This window comes from Panthera pardus, unplaced genomic scaffold (assembly GCF_024362965.1).
Source record: "Panthera pardus isolate Hobbes unplaced genomic scaffold, ASM2436296v1 HiC_scaffold_15, whole genome shotgun sequence".
NCBI lineage: Eukaryota > Metazoa > Chordata > Mammalia > Carnivora > Felidae > Panthera > Panthera pardus.
The window spans coordinates 24,704,305-24,720,201 of record NW_026526710.1 but is presented as its reverse complement, the minus strand read 5'-3'; the positions used below and the strand labels follow the sequence as shown (position 1 = coordinate 24,720,201).

General features: G+C 48.2%; 1 protein-coding gene, 1 long non-coding RNA gene and 1 gene segment (V, D, J or C); all 3 read right to left on the bottom strand.

The window, feature by feature from the left end:
• LOC128777111 (uncharacterized) overlaps positions 1-5,532 on the bottom strand; it is a 20,094-nt gene extending 14,562 nt beyond the window's left edge. Inside the window, exons 1-2 of the mRNA XM_053902887.1 lie at positions 5,455-5,532; positions 4,977-5,333 (exon numbers count right to left, since the gene is read on the bottom strand). Of these exons, the coding sequence (XP_053758862.1) occupies positions 4,977-5,333; positions 5,455-5,500 (403 nt within the window). The 5' untranslated portion in view covers positions 5,501-5,532. The remainder of the gene's footprint in view (positions 1-4,976; positions 5,334-5,454) is intronic.
• Positions 1-15,897, bottom strand: part of LOC128777126 (immunoglobulin lambda variable 1-40-like) — a 113,483-nt gene that overhangs the window by 19,873 nt on the left and 77,713 nt on the right.
• LOC128777053 (uncharacterized) lies at positions 9,507-10,215 on the bottom strand. Its single transcript, XR_008422201.1, has 2 exons — positions 10,138-10,215; positions 9,507-10,028 (listed from the first exon to the last, which is right to left on the bottom strand). It is a non-coding gene; the product is annotated as an uncharacterized LOC128777053 (long non-coding RNA).

Here is a 15,897-nt window from a genome sequence, read left to right as displayed (position 1 = left end):
TTCTTGTCCCTGATCCCCTTATCTGTGGCAAATAAAGTTTCCTTTGGGTGACAGCATCTGCTGAAGCCTCTGCCTGTACCTCACCAAGGAGTGAACTCAAAGTAGCTCCAACACTTCTAAGTAATATATTTCATCCCTTAACTTGGAAACCTGCCTTCTTCTCTCTACTCTCTACCTGTGGTTTTAGTGACATTTAAGTCTATTAATAAGAAATTTCAGACAAATATTAAGTAACAGTTTTCTTAAAATTATCTTTGCTCATTTTCACCCTTTATATCAAAGTAAGTTAGAAAAAAATGAAATAATTTTAAAGGTATCTGTTGTTAAGGGAGGTCTCCTTTTATTGTTATTAGTTTAGACTTAACAATATTTTTCATGAAAATTTCTGGGTAGCTGAAGTAATATCCACATGAGACTTATTTTGTATCAACTTCTCCAACCTGGAAGTGAAAATAAATGATAAATGAACACAAAACCAGCCCAGAATCCCTGGTGGCCTCGTTCCCACGTTCACACCACAAATCATGTCAGTGGAAAGAGAAGTCAGTTCCCGAAAAGGCTGGGGTGACAGAAGGGGAAAGCTAGCCATGGGTCTGAACCACCATCACTCGAAAAAGCCCCTGAGAGTGAAGACACAGGACAGCAAGTGGAGAGACCCAAGCCCTGACCCCAGGACGGGCATCCAGGGCGAGCAATAGTGAAACGGGAGGTCTCAGATGCAGAGTTGTGGGCAGATGGGAGAGAAAGCCAAGTCAGGAGGGATGCTCTGGAAACATCTCACTAAGGAAAAAGAGTGGGGAGGAGACATGTAGAGTCTGCCGGGCATGAGGGAATGGGAAAAAGAGAAAGGCCACAGAGCCCACACCCCACCACAAGGAAAGGAAAAATGTATGAGACAAAATCTTGAAATATGGACCGTAACACATAATATTATTCTTCATAATAATAAACAACACCGGCTAAACTATTGAACAAAATTGCAGTATGCAGAAATCTACAAAATAAAAAATGACAATGTGGGAAAATAGCCATCGGAAAATAAACTTTTTAAAAAAGAATCTGTGATTACACACCATCATGGAAAATAATTATGTTATTTCGACAGCCTCTATTAAAATTGCAGCCATCTAGATAGATCCGCGTGTCCTCGGCACACGATGAACCCGTCTCTAGAGGAAACGATGAAACATTCCCTGTATTTATATACGGTGCCCGTGATGTCCCTACAACAATGCACACGCTGATGCCACTGAATGGTGTGCTTCCGGGGGCACGTGGTCTGTGATTCGGCACCTGTGAAATGTGCACAACAGGAAAATCACTGCAGACAGAAAGGAATTTTCGGCTCCAAAGGGCTGATGCAGGGGGGCCATGGACTCACTGCTCGGGGGTCAGGGATTTTTTCTGCAGGTGATGGAAATGTCGTCAATTTGATCCTGATGATGTTTGCCAAACTCAGGAAACATACTACGGACCACTGAATCGTACCATTTAAATGACTGCACTTTATGCCTGTAAATTATCTTAAGAGATTTGTCTTATTTTTAGAAGAAAACAACAGGAGGGGAAGATACTGTCACTGACTCTTCATAGTTGTTCTGTGCTCAGAGAGTCAGACCCTCAGACCCTCCGGGGTGTCCACGGTCTCCCTGTTTATTTGTCACTGGCAGTGACCATGGGAAACAGGGGCACGTTGCTGTATCATTTGCCCACGGGCTTAGAGCACTGTGTCAGTAATGACCAGCCTCGTCCTCAGGCCGCAGGCCCGAGATGATCAGAGAGGCCCTGTTCTCGAGAACCCAGCTGGGATCCCGGAGGGCCTAGTGTTTCTGAGCATCTCAGCTTTGGGGACACGGTGGGGAATCTGTGGGTACCAACCCACATAATACGACCCAACATTGTTGCTGATTCCAGTGCATGTGAGGGTGACCTTCTAGCCCACAGACCCTGATAAAGAGGCTTCCTGTGTCAACACAGACAGTGCCCAGGACCCAGCAACACAGCAGTGGAGACACAGGTCAGTATCAGGTTATTACTCACAGTGTGTTCTCAAAATGGGGGAAACAAGCAACTTAGGGGTCCCCAGAAGCAATTCTTCTGCTTTCCACAGCCAGTAACCTGAGCAGAGAGCAAGGAAGGTGAGGAGAGGAGGGGTCCAGGCCAGGGTGGAGGCATCCCAGGCTGTGCTTCTGAGCCCTCAAGGGAGAGACCTGCACAAAGCCTCTCTTATCCTCTCCCTTCCTGGAAGAGAGAGAGGAAGCCTTCATGCAAATCTCTCCCTCCCCTGGGACTGAATGTGGTGACAGCTGAGTGTGGGGTGGGTGGGACTAGGGAAACTCCTCTAGGCACAATTTTGTAGAGGGCACAAGGCAGGGCTCCAGGCCTGGGTTCTCAGCTGGGACCCCTCCCCACACAGACACCATTCAGGCACAGGCCCACAGCGCCCCCTGCTGTCTCAGTGTCCAGCCACACCCATGACTGGAAGGGACATCCTGGAGCTGTGAGAGAGAGACCAGGGCACTAAGGACTTCAGTTAGCCTGGCATACTGTCCACCCACACAGGGCCAGATCTTCTCCTCCCTCAGGGCTTCTTCCTGTGCTGCAGGTGCCACCACACCTCAGTCCTTGCTGCAGACACAGGGCCTCCTCAGCATGAATCACCCTGGGCTCCTCCCACTGCTTAGAGACTTGTGTTGTTGGGGCCAAGACTCATCGACCGCTGGGGGATGATGTTTCCGCCCAGTGAGTCAAGATTGGAGAGCATGCACGCCCCTCAACAGCCTTTTTCGGAAGCCCTGAGGGGACAGCCCAGTTTTCTCATTTCACTTCCCATTCTGGCGGGCCAGTCCCCATTACCTCTGCACTGAACTGGATGAGGTAGATCAATGACGGTGCATGGCTATAGATCACGTGAGTATATTCTATCTCTCTATCATCTATCAAACTTTGCATTTTCTACATTACCTATAATTGGTATGGTATCAGTCCTCAAACAGACACATTTATCAATGGTACAGATTCAAAAGGCCAGAAATAGGGTGGCTCAGTCGGTTGGGTGTCAGACTCTTGATTTCAGTTCGGGTCATGATCTCCACTTCTGTGATTGAGCCCTGAGCCGGGTTCTGAGCCTGCTTGGGATTCTCTGTCCCTCTCTCTCTGCTCCTTCCTCTCTCTCTCTCTCTCTCTCTCAAAATAAATAAATAAACCTAAGAATACCCAAATAATATAAATAAAAAGATCAGAAATAAGTGCAAGTTCCCCTTGACAAGCACAGAGAATGTAGACTGAAAATGAGGCCTTTCCTCAGTCTCTAGAGGAGAGCACACATGGATTTTGCAGGGAATTCAGACAAGAATAAGCATGAATCATATAGCAGATGCCTCATAGGAGGTCCTCAGTTCTCACGGATGTTCCCTGACACACTTTGGGAAAGAAAGCTGGAGTTTCTGGACCCCCTGCTGCGGGCACACGGATCCTCGTGCCATGGGCTGCAGTGTGCACCCACGTGGTCATTCCGGGGTAAAAAGCACAGCCTAACGACGATCCCACCTGGGTCCGGCCACATCTGCAAAGAGCCCCATGGGAGCTGCCCTCTGCCCTCTGCTGCTTCCTGCATTGGCATGGGTTCCTGGGGCCTGGCTCCTCTGCCATTCCAGATTACCCATTACCCTGTTGGGTGCTCAGGATGATGAAAAAGCTCTGGAAATGGATAGTTGTGGTGGTTACAAAACATTGTGAGTATACTCAGTATCTCTGAATTGCACAACACAGAGTGATTAAAATAATAAATTTTGTTATGTTTATTTTCATCACTATAAATTAACAGTTCAAAATCAAAATTTATGTAAGACGCTGGACTTATACAAATATCCTTCTTGTCCTGGTATGTGTTACCCTATTCTAACTCATCGACATCAGTAAAACTGTACAGTAATTTTTAACATTATATTTCCTGTAGATTCCACATATAAATGAGATCATATAGCATTTGTCTTTCTCTGTAGGGCTGATTTCTCCTAGGGTAACATCTGGCAGGTTCGTCCATGTTGTCACAAATGGAAGAACTTCCTTCTGGAAAGACACAGGGCTGGACTTCTTTGTGCACAGATAGGGGACATCCTGCCCTGCCGCTCCACAGCCTCCCTGCTTCTTGGATCACTGATGAGCCCTGATGTCACAGGAGAAGAGAGGAGGACAGAGTCAGGGCCTGGGAGTTCAGGAAACCAACCACAGGGGTACCCAAAGTGCCTGATGGTGTCAGCTTTGGTAAATTCACATCTGTAGGATCTACTTCCCACCTTCCCAAGAGCAGACCCAGCATTTTGTAGCAATGAAGGAGTGCTGCATTTTACCTTCACAAGCACTACTGAGAGTTTTGCTGACACCTAAAGTTTCTCCCCTGGCTAACCCCCCTCCCCTGATGTCACGATTTAAGGGGAAAGTAGCTGGCCTGGTTGCCCAGCCAGCTCTGTGCCTGCTATTTTTTCTGTTGTGAGTCTTCCCTCGGCACCAATCTTATTTAGTACATCCTACCTGGAACACACAGCTATTCAGCCAGCTCTGAGCACAGGAACCTGGAGGGAAGGGAGCCTCTGCCCCAACCCCTGGAGGAACAGACTCCACATTCTGGAAGACTGTCCACCTGCTGCGATGGTCCAGACTCTGATCAGAAAACTAAGACAGTGGATGTGCCTTTGTAAAGAGAAAAAGGGCCAGCTCAACACTTTCTGAGTTTTACACTTCAACCACCAGACAAAATGTCTGCATTGTTTGTCATGGGTTTCTTTGTTGCCTGTTTGTTTGTTGGCTTGTTTGTTTTCCTGACAGTACAAAGAGGTTGAATAGGACACTGAGATGAGGAAGGGTATTGTGACCTAGAAGCTACTTCCAAAGACAGTCGGTGTGCATTCAGGTTATTTTCAACTGGAAGAGAGTCAGAGTGCAGGGATGTGAGCAGGCTGAGATATTTGTCCCACTTCCCCATGAGTTCGTGTCACTGTGACCAGCACTACTGTGCCAGATTGCACAGTAATAGTCAGCCTCGTCCTCAGGCTGCAGCCCAGAGATGAGCAGAAGCCCTGCATTGGCCGAGGCATCTTTGGATCCAGAGAAGTGGCTGGGGACCCCAGGTCCCAACTGTGTTGGGTCCCAACTACTACTGGAGTAGTAGTACAGGAGATACCGGGGAGGGCTCCCTGGATTCTGTTGGTACCAGTATATGTAGTAGCCTCCAATACTGATGTCCCCGCTCAGGGTCCAGGTGAGTCTGGCTGTGGCTCCCAGAGATGCAGAGAGGGAGGCTGGCTGAGTCACAACAGGCTGGGACAGGGAACCTGCAAACACAGACACAGCAGAAGGAAGACAAGGGACAGGGTACATGAGATTAGGGAGCTGAGCCACAGGGATTTGACTCTGGCTGCGGGCCCACCCTGGTGCCCTGGATCCTGTCCCTACCTGTGCAGTGACAGAGGAGCACGAGGAGGATGGGGATCCAAGCCATGGTGACACACAGAGACGCCCTTCTTAGGCCACAGAGCTGGGGCTGGATTGCCCCTGGCCTGTCTTATCCCCTGTCCACAGGGTCACAGAGGAGGGGCTGCTCATGCAAATTAGACCCACCCCTCCCTCTTCTCCATGTGCACACACAGGGTCTGTGGTCTTGGACTGGAGACTTCCTGATGCACTGCGTTCCCCCTGGGTGGGCCTGGAGGCAGCAGCTGTGGGGACCACACAGGCCCAGGTCCAGGGACTCCTTCAGGTCCTGACCGGACACACCTGCCCTGGCCCCACTGGAGGCAAGGGGCCCAGTCCTTGCTTTCTGTCAGTGGAAGACTGCCCAGCTGGATGCCCCTGTCCTGCAGAAAACCCCAGACACAGTGTCACAGTGCCCCCTGCTGGTCTCTGGGTGAACCTCTCCTTTCCCACCGCTGGCTTCCCTGATGCCTGTGTTTCTGTAACCTGAGAAGGACCCTCCTGGGAAAGAGAAAGGTCCTGCTGTGCAGGAATTTGTTCTGCTCTCAGTATAAGAGGGGTTTATATCCTTTTTCTAAAATCACTCATTTATATTGTGGGTCTAATCTTCCAGGTAGGAAAGGTCAACATGATGCCCAGTGAAACCCTTTGAGGGGTCTCTACTTAGGCACTCAGAACCATAATACTCATAAAATTACCAAAAGACAGAGCTTCTAAGGCAAAAGGATTTGGGGCTGACCACTCTCTGCAGTGGGAACAGCTACAGTCCCCTCAATTTGTGTCCAGATGTTGTGTATAGAGCAGTCATTCATTCAACTTCCCGTGACGAGATGAATGAATTTCTAGTACCCCAGGCCACCTGGACCCCGAAGATTCTGTCAAAGCTATCTCATCTGAGTGATGGAGAGGTGGAGAAAAGTCAGGCTTTGTCCTTGAGATCACAGCCCCTGTGGCCCTGGTTTGGGACACAAGACTTTCCTTCAGAGTGCAGCCTGGATAGAGGTACCACTGCAGTGACTGAGGGAGTGACAGCCCACCCCTGACAGCACAGGGGGTTTGTGTCTGTTGTCCCCATGAGGCTTGAGCTCCGTGAGAGCAGCACTGAGGCTATGTCACAAAATCAGTGTCCTGACCAAGCGCTGAGTGGAGCCCGTAGATGGTTGGGAGATGAGCTGTCCACAGGGATAGAGACTCTCCCGGGGATTCCTGTCCATCAGCCTCAGCCCAGGAGAGCAGGTGTTCAGGGCAGAGCACGTCAGTGAAGACTATGATTTATCGCAAAAGGCCACCTCTGTCAACTGTATATCTGGAGCTGCAACTGTGTCTCCCGTTGTCAGACATGGCATGTGGTACCTGGAAGGACACAAAGGGTGCCCCAAGGACATACAGACAGGGATACTGCCCATGTGCATGTGCGGTGTGCATGGGGAATCGGGACAAAGAGGTCTGAGCACAGCTGTGGTATGTAAGGTGGGATCTGTAAGGTGACCCAACCGATGTCCCTGCAGAAGGGGGATAGCCATGGGTCAGAGGTCAGAACATGTGCCAAGGCCCAAGAAACAGGGGAGCGTGGGGGCTGGTGACCCTGGTGAACATGTCTCCTGGAAGGAAGAGAGATGGACCAGCTGAACACATGAATTCAGCATCTCCAAATGGAACAGAAAGACCTGGAAAAATAAGTATCCATTTACTTAAACCTGAAATCTGTGTTTCCCCTTTGGGAAAGCACGTGAATGTACATATTGTCACAAAGGCCAAATAGATTCGTAATGATACTTCCCATGCACTTGCTAATTCTGCAGACCCGACCTTTTATCCTCACATTATTATGTCTTCCAATCCTGAGTGGTCCACAGGATTGTCAGCGGAAACCCAGCTCTTGTCTCTTCTGGGGCCAGTGACATGGTCTTCAGGTGATGAGTGAGGCCTGGGAGGTCAGGGTTGGGGTGTCGCTTCCCAACTGGCCTGAGCCAGTGTGCAACTCCAAGGCTGCACTTCCACGCTGAGCGGAAATAAACAGCCTCCCCCTCAGCCTGAAGACCGGGGATGTTCAGGGAAGCCAGGATGCTTGCCCTGCATCCAGAAACTCTGGAGACCCCAGAGGGCTAGATGTTTGTTCTTCCATTGAAATGAAGTTTGAGGACATGGCTCAGGTGTTGCTGAAGCCAAGCTTCTGCCTCATTGCCAGCAATGTTACTGTGTCCAGTATAAGAGAACTTGGCCATCGTTCTAGGACCTTGATCACAGACGGTGGCCGAGTCAGCCCTGCCTGGCTCACAGACACTCTAAAGGGACCCAGAGGAGTTTGAGCAGGGCAGGAGTCCACTGTGAATGAGAGTGAGGGTTTGGAGCAGAGCTGGCACATCTCCCACCCACCTTGGATGAGGCTGGCTCTCAGCTGTGTGGGGAGGGAGGGAGGAGAGGAGGAGAGGGGCCCAGGTCATGATGGACACGCAGACTCTGACCTCTAAAGCTCTGTTATGGAGACTGGGCTCCTGAAAGTCTTCTTGTATCCAGAAATTCCCATGTGGGTGGAGTTGCTGCACTCAGGTACGCCCTTGCTGTATGTCTGTCCAGCTCCCGTGCCCTGGAATTTCACCGGTGGAATGAGCCAGAGGAAGAAGAGAGGAGCTAACCTAAGGGCACAGGCAGCCTGGGTGGTGATGAGCCCCAGGTCCTATCAGGTGAGTATCCTCTAGCGAGCACACTGATGGCTGGCCCCCTGGTGGCCCTGACTTCTGTCCCTGATTGCTGGCCAAAACCACATGGATTATTCCATTCTATCCCACATACCTTCACACCCCAAAAACATCCTGTCCTCTGTGACAAAACTGGCACCCCAGTTAGAGGCCAGTTGTCTGGACCCTCGTTACTGAGCTGCTCCTGATGGCTGTCAGGTGCTGGGTCCACAGCTCTGGGCTCACCCGTGTGGTTCACACACGTGCCCACAGCACCCCTTTCTAGCCCCGTTACAGGTGACAAAGCATGTGAGACAATGTGAGTATCGCGCCTGGGGGAAGGGAAGGCCCTCTTGACTCCTGCCAGCTCCACGGCCCCCTCCTCAATATTGGGGGAGATCCCTCACCTCAGGGCCCATCACTAGGCGGCAACCTTCTCACCCCCACTCACCCTTCCATTCACTACAGCAGCCTCCCCAGATCCTGACCCTCCCTCATGGGTTTACATGAGTGGAGGACAGGGTGACCAGAGACCTGGCTCCTGAGGAATGATGTGTCCTGCGGCTGGCATAGCAGGCAGACAGAAGCCTGGACCAGCCACATCCCACGGCTTGGGAAGCCTGGGGCGCTCCTCCTCCCTCTGACCCCAGATTACTGAGCAGGGTCAGACCCCCGGGCCCTCCCTTGGATTCCTCTTCTGTCTACTGCTTGTGGGAATGGGGGAGTCCATCAACAAGGACCACAAGGGAAGGGATTGGAAAGAGGCAGCTCTGCCTTGTCAGAAAGACAGAGGTGGCTCCCTGGGACCCACCTCTCAGCACAGCTCTTCCAGCAGGACCCGATCCTGGACCCCTGACCTGAGGAGGAGGGGTCTGATGGGGACACAGTCAACAGTCTCTGCCTGGTCCCCTCCTCACGCTCCCCTCTGGCTCCTTGATCATCTATGCAGCACTGAGACATCATCACAGCACGTCAGATTCGGGGGTTTCCTGTCAGCCCCCCCTCCCCCAATGTTCCAGGTCCACCTCACTGCCTCACCCTTGTTCACTCTCCAGACATCTTATGTGTTGCTATTCATACTTCTTTGTCCTCTTTCTCTCCCAGGACATTTTCAGCAACATGAGGACGTAGATTGTCCCTAGTGCACTCACGCCGAGCCTAAGCCCAAGGGTCATGCCTGGCACATACTTGGTGTTCACCACAGGCTGTGCAGGGACGGATCTCTGTACAGTCGTCTATCCTTATCAGGAACACATGAAACCTGCCGGGGTCTGACCCAACGGGGACTCAATTCCCAGGACAGCCTGCCCCCAGGTGTGCAGTAAATCCTGCCCAATGGAAGAAAATGAGACAATGTTTTGCAGAGTAGGGCTGGGTTTCCGGGCACAATTTGAGAGAACAAGGACACTATTTCTAGACGAAATTCCCTAGCCTTGTCTAAGACTCCACTTTTAGAAGAAACGAAGAAAGAAGCAGCTGTGTCGGCCAAGGGGTGTGAGCTTCACAGGAAGTCCATTGCTGAGGGGACAGCAGGTTTGGGTCTCCCTTCCCCACAGGCCTGGAGCAGTGTGTGAGCTTTGAGACTGTGGTCCCACACTGAGCAGTAATAATCAGCCTCATCCCCAGGCTTGAGCCTAGAGATGCTCAGGGAGGCCACGTTCCCTGACCTGGAGCCTGAGAGTCTGGACGGGATCCCCGCAGGCCGAGCACTGCTACTATAGATGACAACGTTGGGGACACTGCCTGGGAGCTGCTGGTACCAGGACACACCTCCAGCCCCAACATTGCTGCTGCTTCCGGTGCAGGAGGTGGTAACAGTCTTATTCACAGGCTAGGACACTGCAGATGGCTGAGTCACCACCGACTGGGCCCAGGACTCTGCAAGTCAGAAGAGAGACACGGGACGAGAGAGAGGGGTCAGTGGACAGGGCCCATACATGGTTCCACAGTCCTCTCGTCTCCAGCCCCGATCCCAGCCTCTAGCCACCTGTGCAGTGAGCCAGCAGTGTGAGTAGGAGAGGAGCCCAGGCCATGGTGGAGACCCCTGCTCAGCAGTGTGTCCTCAATGTCCCTCAGCCAGGCTCCCAGAGTCTCTCTTATTGCCTCCAGCAGCCCAAGGGGAGGGAGAGACCCTTCATGCAAACCAGCCCCCTCCCCCTGGCTGGCCAGCCCCAGCCTGAACCCTGAAACTGACCCTTGTCTGGAAATCTCACCCCAGGAGGTGATGGAGCGAAAGCTGTGGGGCCTGACCTGGGGCTCCCCAAGGGCCTGTGAGCACCCAGAGGCTAAGCCACAGTGAGAACCAGAGCCAGGTGGATTGATTTCTTAATTTCTCTTTCTGCGGCTTCATTATCAGTGTATAGAAATGCAACAGAGTTCTGTACATTGATTTTGTATCCTGTGACTTTACTGAATTTATTTCTTGGTTCTGACAGTTTTTTGGTAGAATCTTTAGAATTTTATATATACAGGCATGCTGTTTGGAGAAGTTGGCTGCGTAGGAGGATGCTGGGCTCACCGTATCCTGCTGATCACTTAGATTCCACCCAAATCTGCTAAATAACCCATAAAACCACCAGAAGACTAGCAGAATGGACTCTCCAGAGTCAAGTGTACACAAGTGGTCCATGGAAGAGGGTAGGAAGGGTGGAGAGGTGGTGCACACTACACGGACTGGTGGGAGGGATCTGGGGCAGAGGGGGGGCAGTGCGCCGGGCAAGGCAGAGCCCCCAAGTGTGGCTTGCAAAAGCAGAGGGGCCAGATTCCATGAGTTCGGACAGCCAGAGGGACTTGACATCTGGAATTATAAAAGTCAACAGCCCTGCTCGGGGAGCGGGAGGGCAAAAGGTCACCGGGTGGGAGAGGTGTTGAGCTCCAGAAGACAGAGCTCAGCTCCCTGGGGAACAAGGGCGCTCTCCAGTGCCATCTCCCTCTCCCATCCCCGAGCCGAACTCCCAAAGGGAACCAGTTGCCATCACTGAACTTGCATGCACCGCACAAACACCCAACGCTGTGCTTCTGTAGATCCATCCCTTGGACGGGTCTGCCTGCTTCCCTCCTGGTGCTGCAGGACCCTTCCCACAGGGGACCACCGACAGCAAACTGAGCTGAGCCTGCCCCTCCCTCCCTGGTGCACCTTGCAGATCCACCCTGGCTAATACGCCAGATCCCATACAAGCAGCACTGCAAGCCTGGCAGTGTGCAAGTAGCCCAGACAGGGGCCACACCACTCCACAGCGAGTCCTGCCCCAGGCAGAGGGGAAGATAAGGTACACACCAGTCTGACTGTGATGCCAGCGGTTGACTAGGAACAGACATCAGGTGTGACTGCGGCCCCGCCCACCAACACAAGTTACTCCAGACTGTACAGGGGAAGTGCCCTACAGTTCTGTGCCACCCCACAGACTATCCAAAATGACAAAATGGAAGAATTCTCCTCAAAAGAAACTCCAGGAAGGAGCGGCAGCTAACGAATTGATCAAAAACAATTTAAGCAATATCACGGAACATGAATTTAAAATCATAGTCATAAAATTAATTGCAGGGCTTGAGAAAAGCAAAGAGGACAGCAGAGAATCTATTGCTACAGATACCTTGGGACTAAGAAACAGTCATGAGGAGCTAAAAAATGCTATAAATGAGGTGCAAAATAAAATGCAGGCGACCACAGCCCAGATTGAAGAGACAGAGGAGAGAATAGGTGAGCTAGAAGATAAAATTATGGAAAAAGAGGAAGCTGAGAAAAAGAGAGATAAAAAAAATCCAGGAGTATGAGGGGAGAATTAGAGAACTGAGTGATGCGATGAAACACAACAATACCCGTATAATAGGAATTCCAGAAGAGGAAGAGAGAGAGAAAGGGGCTGAAGGGGTACTTGAACAAAACATAGTTGAGAACTTCCCTGATCTGGGGAAGGAAAAAGGCATTGAAATCCAAGAGACACAGAGAACTCCCTTCAGACGTAACTTGAATCGATCTTCTGCACGACGTATCATAGTGAAACTGGCAAAATACAAGGATAAAGACAAAATTCTGAAAGCAGCTAGGGATAAACACGCTCTAACGTATAAAGGGAGACCAATAAGACTTGTGACGGATCTATCTACTGAACCTTGGCAGGCCAGAAAGGAATGGCAGGAAATCTTCAATGTGATGAACAGAAAAATTATACAGCTGAGAATCCTTTATCCAGCAAGTCTGTCATTCAGACTAGAAGGAGAGACAAAGGTCTTCCCAAACAAACAAAAGCTGAAGGAATTCATCACCACTAAACCAGCCCTACAAGAGATCCTAAAATTGAAATTGAAGAAGACACAAAGAAATCAAAAAACATTTATTTCGTGCTCATGGATTGGAAAAATAAATACTGTTAAAATGTCAATACTACCCAAAGCAATCTACAGATTCAATACAATCCTAATCAAAAACTGCACCAGCATTCTTTTCAAAGCTAGAATAATCCTAAAATTCATATGGAACTACAAAAGATCCTGAATAGCCAAAGTAATATTGAAGAAGAAAACCAAAGCAGGAGGCATCACAATCCCAGACTTTAGCCTCTACTACAAAGCTACACTCATCAAGACAGTATGGTATTGGTGTAAAAACAGACACATAGATCAATGGAATAGAATAGAGAACCCAGAATTGGACCCACAAATTTATGGCCAACTAATCTTTGACATAGCAGGAAAGAGTATTCAATGGAAAAAAGACAGTCTTTTTAGCAATGGTGTTGGGAGAACTGGACAGCAACATGCAGAAGAATGAAACTAGACCACTTTCTTACACCATACACCAAAATAAACTCAAAATGGATGAAAGACCTAAATGTGACACAGGAAACCATCAAAACCCTAGAGGAGAAAGCAGGCAACAACCTCTTTTACCTCAGCCGCAGCAATTTCTTGCTTAACGCATCTCCAAAGGAAACGGAATTAAAAGCAAAAATGAACTATTGGGACCTCATCAAGATAAAAAGCTTCTGCACTGCAAAAGAAACAATCAATAAAACTCGAAGGCAACCAATGGAATGGGAAAAGGTATTTGCAAATGACATATCAGATAAAGGGCTAGTATCCAAAACCTATAAAGAACTTGTCAAACTCCACACCCCAAAAACAAATAATCTAGTGAAAAAAATGGGCAGAAGACACGATTAGACACTTTTCCAAAGAAGACATCCAGATAGCCAACGGACATGAAATGATGCTCAACATCAGTCATCATCAGGGTTATACAAATCAAAGCCACACTGAGATACCACCTCGCACCAGTGAGAGTGGCTAAAATTAACAAATCAGGAAACTATAGATGCTGGCGAGGATGTGGGGAAATGGGAACCCTCTTGATCTGTTGGTGGGAATACAAACTGTTGCAGCTGCTCTCGAAAACAAAAAATTAAAAATAGAACTACCCTATGACCCAGCAATAGAACTGCTAGGAATTTACCCAAGGGATATAGAAGTTCTAAGTCATAGGAGCACATGTACTCCAATGTTTATAGCTGTGATTTCAACAATAGCCAAATTAGGGAAAGAGCCTAAATGTCCACCAAATGATGAATGGATAAAGAAGATGTGGTTTATATATACAGTGGAATACTACTTGGCAATGAGAAAGAATGAAATCATGCCATTTGCAGTAACATGGATGGAACTGGAAGGTATGATGCTGAGTGAAATAAGTCAGTCAGAGAAGGACAGATATCATGTTTTCACTCATATGTGGATCTTGAGAAACTTAACAGAAGTCCATGGGAGAAGGGAAGGGGAAAAAATAGTTACAGTGAGGGAGGGTTTGCCTCTGTATTTAAGAGAACAAATTGAGAGTGGATGGGGGTGGGGGAGAGGGGAAAATGGGTGAAGGATATTGAAGAGGGCACTTGCTGGAATGAGCCCTGGGTGGTGTATGTAAGCCAATTTGACAATAAATTATAGTAATAAAAAAACCCAAAACAAAAACCCAAAATCCTACAGGACAAAACAGGCAGCAACCTCTTTGACCTTGGCCACAGCAACTTCCTACTAGACATGTCTTTGGAGGCAATAAAAGCAAACATGAACTATTGGGACTTCAAGATAAAAAGCTTTTGCATGGTGAAGGAAACAATCGACAAAACTAAAAGGCAACCGACAGAATGGGAGAAGATATTTGCAAATGACATATCAGATAAAGGGTTAATATCCAAAATCTATAAAGAACTTATCAAACTCAACATCTCCCAAAAATAATCCAATGAAGAAATGGGCAGAAGACATAAATAGACAGTTTTCCAAAGAAGACATCCAGGTGGTTGACAGACACATGAAAAGATGCTCAACATCCCTCATCATCAGAGAAATACAAATCAAAACCACAATGAGATACCACCTCACAACTGTCAGAATGGCTAAATACAACAGGTGTTGGTGAGCATGTGTAGAAGGGGAACACTTTTGCACTGTTGGTGGGATTGCAGACTGATGCAGCCACTCTGGAAAACAGTAGGGAGACTCCTCAAAAAATTACAAATAGAGTTACCCTATGGCCCAGCAATTGCACTACTAAGTATTTATCCAAAAGATACAAAAACTGCTGATTTGAAGGGGCATATGCACCTTGGTGTTTATAGAAGAACTATCAACAATCAACAAAGTATGAAAAAAGCCCAGATGTCCATCGACTGATGAATGATTAAAGAAGATGTGGTATCTATATATACAATGGAATACTACTCAGCAATCACAAAGAATGAAATCTTGTCATTTACAACAATGTGAATGGAACCAGTGTGTATTATGCTAAGTGAGACAGAGAAAGACTGATTTCACTCATATGTGGAATTTAAGTAACAGAACAGATGAACATTGGGAAGGGAAGCAAAAATAAGATAAAAACAGAAAGGGAAGAAAACCATAAAAGACTCTTAAATACATCATAAAAACTAAGAGTTGCTGGAGGAGAGGTATGTGGGGGGATGGGCTAAATGGCTGATGGGCGTTAGGAAGGGCAGTTGTTGGGATGAGCACTGAGTGTTATATGTAAGTGATGAATCACTGGGTTCTACCCCTGAAGCCAACACTACACTGCATGTTAACTAATTGAGTTTAAGTAAATAAAAAATTTTAAAAAGGTTGTTTGAGTTTTCCTTACAGGGAGACTAATGTTGCTGTATTATGAGAGTGTCCGGTTACATCCCATAACCCCCTGCACAGGTCCTGAGATTTGATGTCTGCATTTGTCATGAGACTAAAATGCTTTCAACCAAAACGTGTCTACTGTTCATGCTTCTCAGGCTGGGTTTTCACTTACCCTTTACAGTTACCCTGGGAATTCATTATTTCTTCTGTCTCTCTGACATACATATGATTCATTTTCCTTTTTATTAGTCCAGATTTATAATTGTTCTCGGTATGAGGACCGGTATAAACCATTACACTGTACAAGGGCCCTCTGTCGTCTTAGAATTTCTCCATTTCTACATGACAGGGCCTCCAGGATAAGGTACCCAACCCATATTTAGCCTTAATCATGTTTATTTGGTAAATGCCCTAGGGATTGACCTTAAAAAGAAAACAGCATTTTATATATTTCTTTTCTGTAATCTCAAGGCCTTCTATGAAATTGAAGAATGGGTTCATAGGCTCTGTTCTCTAAAATATTCATACACAATTGACCATCACTCCAACCAAAGAGTCAGGGGAAAACCAAAGAGAGAAAAGAATTCTGACACATGCAATTAAACCTTAGTGGTCTCACCTTAGC